This window comes from Cyprinodon variegatus, unplaced genomic scaffold, assembly GCF_000732505.1.
Source record: "Cyprinodon variegatus isolate N-32 unplaced genomic scaffold, C_variegatus-1.0 Scaffold318, whole genome shotgun sequence".
Classification (NCBI taxonomy): Eukaryota; Metazoa; Chordata; class Actinopteri; order Cyprinodontiformes; family Cyprinodontidae; genus Cyprinodon; species Cyprinodon variegatus.
Window position 1 is genome coordinate 273,397 of NW_015150771.1, and position 7,883 is coordinate 281,279.

A 7,883-nucleotide genomic window follows, 5' to 3' on the forward strand; every position below is an offset into this window, starting at 1 on the left:
CAGCTCGAGAACTGAAACTGCCCATGTTAGACAAACACACAGAGAGAAAGAAGACAGAGTGTGAAACAACATCAAGGTTGTTTCCTGATGTGGCAGATAAGGTGAGACAATTATAATGCAAACTACAATATCTAAAGACGTGGAGAAGAAGCAAAACGCTGGGATTTTACGCAGTATTGTGTATCTGTGTAACCGTTGTCTATTTTTTAGTACAAAACATTACAGCAAGGCACTTGTTTCCGGGTTTCAATACCTTGGACTGCCACTCGGAGTCCTTGAGCTGAGAAACACCTGTACCTCCAGAATGCTTCCTGGGCCTTGTCTGCCTAATTCCAAAATTTTGGATCCATCTACTTGTCCCTACAGTGGGAACAACATGTTTATAATTTACAATACTGCAAGGTTGTGTTACATTTAATCCTTTACTATTAAAAATGCACTTGTATAATAGAAACGTTATACGATTGTAGGAAACACAGATATAATTATGCAGGGCAGCCTCAAGGTGAAGCAGCTGCCTTTCAGTGCTGTATTATGGAAGAAATGTGTTTGGAAAGTTAGCATAAAATTAGGGCTGCGATTAATGATTATTTTGCTAATTGATTTATCTGTCGATTATTTTTAGCCAAAGGTTCCTGTAAGAAGAATTTTTTACTAAATGAAACTAGGTGACACAGAAACTTTTCCTCTTGAGGAGTTCTGGATTGTATTAATGTAGCAAGACATGCTGCTATTCTCTTTAAACAAAATGTGCCCTGATGCTCACATTAAGAAATAAAAAAGAGCATGCATATTTTTGCATAGGACCAATGACATTAGACCAATAAAATTGAAGACCAATTGTGTCCCTACCAAACTTGAAATCAAGCCTACTCCCTTGCACTGATTGCAGTTGCACACCAAGTGAAAACTGCTAATTTGTTAACCTAACCTTGATTTGAATAATTCAAGTGACAAGATCAGCAGGAGACTGTTGCATGCAGACCATGGCTCAGCAATTGTCAGCAAAATGCTGTTTTTTCTTAAATCAGGGAGACGAGTGACATCTGACTGTCGCTGTCTGTGGTGCTGAAATGATTAGGGCGCCTCAGCAATTATAATGGAAGGCATGTAAACACACCACCTTGCTGTATGTCTTTCAATTGATCCTAAATCCCACACCCACAGTGCCACGTGATCCAAACTGAGTGGGTCCCGGGAACATCAGCGCACAAGCTGAGGGGGACGCTCCTTTCCATCCCCTCCCCTCCTTCATAGGAGGAACGCTAAACTGCTTGGACTTGCCTTGTTAGCGGTAGAAGCCCCGGTATATAAAGAGAAGACGGAGGGGCTCTCAGTCGCTGTGAAAGCCATACACCCCTCATCTGCGCACACACTCATACACACACACACATATATATTTAGACCCACACGCCTCTACATCTCCAGCACTGTCTCACTCCATTCCTCTACTTTAGCCTGACCGGATGAGTTACACGATGGACACGATAGGGAGTCCATTCAGGAGAGTTATGGATACAAGAACAACCAGTTATGGCTACGGCCGCCCCACCGGTACCCCCTCAAGCGGCTTTCGCTCCCAGTCTTGGTCTCGGACGAGCCCTAGCTCCACGGTGACCGCATCCTACAAGAGGACCGTGAACGCACCGGCGCCCCGGGCATACGGCTCAACTGTGCTGAGTTCCGCCGACAGCGTTGATTACAGTCAAACCTCCATCCTGAACGGTGACTACAAGCGATCTAACGAAAAAGAGCAACTCCAGGGGCTCAATGACCGATTTGCTGTGTATATCGACAAGGTTCACTACCTGGAGCAGCAGAACAAGCAGATTGAGTCTGAGATTCAGGCGCTGCGTCAAAAGCAGGTGTCCCGCACCCAGCTGGACGACCTCTATGACCAGGAGTTGAAAGAACTGCGCACCGTCCTGGAGCAGATCCACCGCGACAAGGCGCAGATCCAGCTCGATACAGAACACATCGAGGAGGACATCCAGCGGCTCAGGGACCGCTTCGAGGAGGAGGCTCGCATCCGTGAGGAGACAGAAGCCATAATCCGCGTACTGAAGAAGGACACCGGTGACTCTGAGTTGGTGAAGTCCGAGTTGGAGAAAAAAGTTCAGTCGCTGCAGGATGAGATCGCCTTCATCCGAAACAACCACGAGGAAGAGGTGAGCGACCTCATCGCCCAGATCCAGGCGTCTCAGATAACCATGGAAAGAAAGGACCTCCAGAAGACCGACATCACCGAGGCTCTGCGGGAAATACGGAGCGAACTGGAAGGACACTCCAACCAGAACCTGCAGCAGGTGGAGAGCTGGTTCGTTTGCCGCTACTCCAAGCTCACCGAGGCTGCGGAGCAGAACAAGGACGCGATCAAGTCCGCCCGGGATGAGATAGCCGACTACCGCCGCCAGCTGCAGGTGAAGACGGTGGAGCTGGAATCCGTCCGCGGTATGAAGGACTCTCTGGAGCGGCAGCTGAATGACATCGAGGACCGGCACAACAGCGACCTGTCCAGCCTTCAGGTAGGGAGACACTCTGAACAGTTATTTTTATTCACTTAAAAATAAAAATACTATCACCCTTTTCTAACTTTGATCATTTTCTTAACTATGTGATAAATATTTAATATAAGGGCAAATGTTTGGGTTGAGCATTAAAACTCAGAGTTTTTCCATGGTGACGCAGATATTTTATTTGACATATTTATATATATATACAAATAACAAAAAATTACTCTGACTCTATAGGGCTAAATGTTTTCCACCATTATTATTACTGCGGGTTTTCTTTGCTTTTATGAACTTGGCAGATTTCCAAGTGATTAAAAACAGTCTCCGCAGTCCCCCCTCCCCACCCCCCATTCCTCTCTTGCTGAGTCAGAAGCATGGGTCGATGCCTTCATTGGTTCTGTCCTTGCATCATGCTGCTCAGAGGTTTGAGGAGGGGGCGGGGGTGGTGTGTTAGAGGCTACCCTTGAACAGAGGCTCAGCATCTCTAGAATGCTGAATTGCGTCAGAATACATTAGAGAAGGAGTTTTACTGCAGTGCTATTATTCACAAGTTCACAAAAAATAATTAATAAAGACGCAGTTGGACAACAGGTTGTGCAAAGAAAATAGCTCTGCTATGCTTTATCAGTTGTTTTTGCTGTTTGTTTTGTTCTCAGGAGACAATCCACCAGCTGGATAATGAACTGAAGAGCACCAAGTGGGAGATGGCGCGCCATCTCCGTGAGTACCAGGACCTGCTGAATGTCAAGATGGCCCTGGACATCGAAATTGCTGCATACAGGTAGAGTACTAAAACAATACTTCCAATTATTTCATTGGTTTTAGACAAATAAATAATTCAAATTTACCATAAATCCACTCTGTTTCTAACTAGGAAACTCCTCGAGGGAGAGGAAACCCACTTTAGCACATTTCCTTATCGCCAGCCTGTTACCTCCAGCAAAATCTCCAAACCTAAATCAGACTCCTCAAAGCTGAGAGTGCAGCACAAGTTTGTGGAGGAGATCATAGAGGAGACGCGGGTGGAGGATGACAAGGCAGATATTGATGAGGCTCTGGCAGAGATAGCACAGGAGCTATCGGCCGCACCCGGAGGAGAGGAGGAGGAGGAGGAAGGGAAGGATGATGGGGGAGAGGAAGAGCAGGATGCTGCAGATGAAGCAGACGAAGAGGAAATTGTAGCTGCCTCTGAAGCCAAAGTTAGTGCTAGTGCCCCTTCTAAGGATGGAGATGAGGAGGAAAAGGGAGATGATGAGGGAGAGGAAGGTGAGGGAGAGGATGGTAAGGAAGAAGAAAAGGAGGAAGGGGAAGGAGAAGAGGAGGAAGAAAAGGGGGGTGAGGCAGAGGAAGGTGATGAAGAGGGGGGAGAAGGAGGAGAGGAGGAGGAGGAGGTAGAGGAAACTGTACTGTGCTCAAAAGTTCCAGAGTCAAAAACCTCTCCTGACAAAGAGAAGGGTGATGAAAAAGAGGGTAGTGCAGGAGAAGAAGAGGAGGCTGCTGCTGAAGAGGAAGGTGGTGAAAATGAAGAAGACGAAGGACAAGACAAAGTATCAAAAGGAGAAGATGAAAAGGAAGAAAAAGTTGATGCAGAGGACAGCAAAGAGGTAGATGAAAAGGATGCAAAGGAAGAGCAAGTAAACGTATCAGAAAAAGCTGTGGCTAAGTCAGAAGATTCAAAAACTGAAGCCAGCAAGGAAGAGGCCTCAAAAACAGATGGATCAAAATCTCCTAAACCTGAATCTCCAGTGGCAGGTTCCCCAAAAACTGAATCTCCAAAACCCTCTTCACCAAAGTCTGAATCCCCAAAACCAAGTTCCCCAAAGTCTGAATCCCCCAAACCAAGTTCCCCAAAGTCTGAATCCCCAAAACCCAGTTCCCCAAAGTCTGAATCCCCAAAACCAGGTTCCCCAAAGTCTGAATCCCCAAAACCCAGTTCTCCACAGTCTGAAACCCCGAAACAGAGTCCCCCTAAGTCTGAATCCCCCAAACCAGCTTCTCCTAAGTCTGAATCACCCAAACAAGAGTCTCCTAAGTCTGAATCACCCAAACAAGAGTCTCCTAAAGCTGACTCCCCTAAGTCTGCTTCTCCAAAGCCTGAATCGCCCAAAGAAGTTTCCCCTAAGATTGAATCCCAGAAGCCTAGCTCACCACAATCTGAGTCCCCCAAGTCTGATGCCACCAAAGCTGAAGCTCCGAAAGAGGACAAGTCTGAAAAAAAGAGTGATTCAACAGATGATAAGAAGGTGGAAAAGAAAGACGTCGCAATGAACGGCGAGGTAGAGAAGAGCAGCCCAGATGAAAAAGAGAACAAAGATACAGACGTGATTGCTAATGGCGTAGATGAGAGCCCAGTTAAAGAAGACAGTAGCCAGAAAGTGGTGATCACCAAGACCGTGGAGACAATCACCACTGGAGAGGATGGGTCCAAGCATGTCACAAAATCCATCACTGTGACAGAAACAGTGAAGGAGTTGGAAGAGTTGCAGCAGGAGAAGCTGGTCTCTGGCAAAAAGACAGAGAAGCAGTCCGTCAAGCCATTGACAGAGGCTGAATGAGTGGACTAGGGTCAGCTTAGAGAAAATGGGAGAAGAGGAGGGGGCAAAATTGAGAGAGGCGCAAGGTAGAGGAGAGAACATAAGCAATCCACAAAGAACTAACGTAACAATGAAATCCATACAGCTAGAGCGATGTAATAACAAAATCACACTAAAAGCAAATTATAGAGAGAAGCCAAAATAAAATGCGACAAACTTCAAACCTGCATGCTGAGTGAAAGCTTTAAGCAAGCTTTGCTACTGACGCGGTGAAGAGCAAATGACTGAGGAACTTTATCCTATTTTAGGTTCTTTCTGCTTTTATAAGGTGAGCTCAGAAGTAGGGGGGGATGGTGTATCTGCATGCTAGCTCAGAGGAGTGGAGTACTGCCCTCTCTTATCTGTATGCTTGGTAGGGAAGCACTTTAAAGAAAATGTAATGTGAGATTGTTGGGACAGATTTTTTGAGTTTAAGTAGAAAGGGTTGGGGTTAGGCAGGGGGGGTCCTTGGCCCAGACATGCACTCTTCTGAAGAAGCCTTACTTGACATGTGAAGATGCCATCTGAGCCAGAAACAGTAATAATGAATATGAAACATTAGGTGAAGAAACACATAACTACACCATTATACATCCAGTATCTGAAGCAATGACAGCTTAACAAATCTAAAGAAACTCCTAGCCTTAAACATGCTTTCTATCACTGTCTGTTCTGTTTACCTGAGAGCAACTTAGACAAATGTAACTGTAAATGATTTGTGCATCCTTGTATGCATAGAATGAACTTGAATTTAATTACAGAAATAAATGAGGTGCTACTGTTTGCAGTCCCATATCTTTACTCATCTTGAATTATTTCCCAGCAGCCTTTGCTCAATAAATATCATAACAAAACAAAAATAATTGTCTTGTAATTATTTGTACCATTATGCTTGAGTTATGTCTGGATTGCTATGGGGATTCTTGGATTTACGCAGCTCTTAATATGCAGCAAGCATTTAATGTTAAAGTTTAAACTATACAGCTTTTTTCTTTTTGAGAATAATTGCCCAAAAATTATTCTTCTAAAAGTGTTAAAGACTGCAGTTTTGTTTAATCTTTTTTAAAGAAGAAACTCTGCTAAGAGACCCTTAAAGTATTTATTTAATTTAGTGTCCTTGATGCTACAGTTTAATTACTGCCCCCATTAGTAGAAATAACTCATAGAACAAACAATTTAAGGCAATAAATATGGCGGATGCTTCATTCTGGTGCAATATATAGCACTGGAGTATCAGCAAATCTATTCTACAGCTTTTTGTTTGGTATGGAGATCAGGTTTCCTGCTACTTTTCAACCAATTCATATTTGATGAGTTGGTGATCCAGCTGACATTTAATCTTTGTCAGCTTTAGTGGGCCCCTGTATCCCAAAACCTGGAGATGGCAGAGATTAGGTTTTCTATTAAATAGACAGTTCTAGAGCTAATTTGCTATGGAGGGTGAACAAGGTTTTAGAAACTTGTAACATTAAAACTGCAGTGACATTAGCAATCGGGGGAAAAAAATCTGTTAGCACTATGGCTAATAGATGTTTCCCTTTTCTGATTGGAAATGTTCTAACAGCAGACTACAACATATTGACCTGGATTAAAGAAGCTGTTGGCTCTAAAAGGACCTTTGTTTGATCAAGATGGAGATGCTAAAATGGCAACTTATTATTTTAAAAATGTAAAGCGTGATTATTTTAAAGTTTATTTACAGAATAGAGTTTGTTTAAACAATATTCTCCTTTTAGAGACTAACTGGTTTAGCATAAGGGGAGTATTTTTAAATTCATATACAGTGTATATTTATTTATATAAAACTAAAATGAAATAAAATATCAAAGATAAAAGATAATGTGATGTAAAATAGTAGCTTCTTTGTCCTGCGTATGTTTCCAAGCAACAAACGAGTGGCTGTTTCAGAAAACTTTAATTAAAGGTGGCCAGGCAGGAACCAACGTACAATGAGTGGCTGAAAACTTATAGGCACCAAAACCAGTGCAGGGTCCATCTACACCAATCACAATGAACCAGCAGGAAAATTAACATGAACAACTATATTTTTCAGATATGTCACTGAAGACAGACCAGATTTTCATGAGGCTCTTGCCAATAAAGTCATGCACATATGTATACATTGGTGCTGATTAAATTTATTTAATATTCATGTTTCAACTGTCAGGGTTTGGTAGAGGTTGGTTGAGAACACAAATGCAGAGAGGAGGAGGCAGAGATGAGTCTTGCTCATTTAATTAAAAAAAAAGGATAAAAGTAACAAAATCCAACAAAATACCCCAAAAAAAACAGGAGACGTCAGCAGAGAATACACATGGGGAGCCAAGTAAAAAACAGAGCAACAAAACAATAAGAAACCAGCAAGTTGGAACTGCAGAGGTGATTTATATATGGGGAACAGAACAAAGGATGAGCTAATGAGCTGATATGGAGCAGCTGTGAATAGAACTAACAGGGGTAACAGAGAGAAACTCAAGAACACAACACTGCCAGAAAACAACTTGAAGACACAAAATAATAAAGAAACTAAAAATAAACCTAAACAGAGGGCAGAACCCTGACATCAAGATATTCTGCACATTAAATGGATTAAGCAGTTGTTCTTGATTTGATTCCTATATGAATGCAGACTGAGGTCAATTCTCCCACATAAAACATTGAACCGTTTTTAAAAGCACATATTTTTGAATTAGTCCTCTTTAATAATAGTATATTGTTGTTACTACTGTACTTACTGTAATTGCTATCTCCTTTTGTTTAAAGTGTCAATGAGACGATATTGACCTTTTCTAGTATT

The 7,883-nt window shown here is 42.8% G+C and overlaps 1 protein-coding gene across 2 annotated transcripts; it reads left to right on the top strand.

Moving 5' to 3' along the window:
- The first annotated feature begins 1,263 nt into the window (after window positions 1-1,263).
- Window positions 1,264-5,935, top strand: nefm (neurofilament, medium polypeptide). 2 transcript variants are annotated; one of them, XM_015384635.1, is made up of 4 exons: window positions 1,264-2,525; window positions 3,170-3,294; window positions 3,388-4,515; window positions 4,546-5,935. In XM_015384635.1, the coding sequence occupies exons 1-4, from the start codon at window positions 1,467-1,469 to the stop codon at window positions 5,066-5,068; spliced, it is 2,835 nt and encodes a 944-aa protein (XP_015240121.1). In that variant the 5' UTR covers window positions 1,264-1,466; the 3' UTR covers window positions 5,069-5,935. The 2 variants fall into 2 exon arrangements, with proteins under 2 accessions (XP_015240121.1, XP_015240120.1); XM_015384634.1 differs by having other exon boundaries at window positions 1,265-2,525; window positions 3,388-5,935.
- Window positions 5,936-7,883: the final 1,948 nt, after the last annotated feature.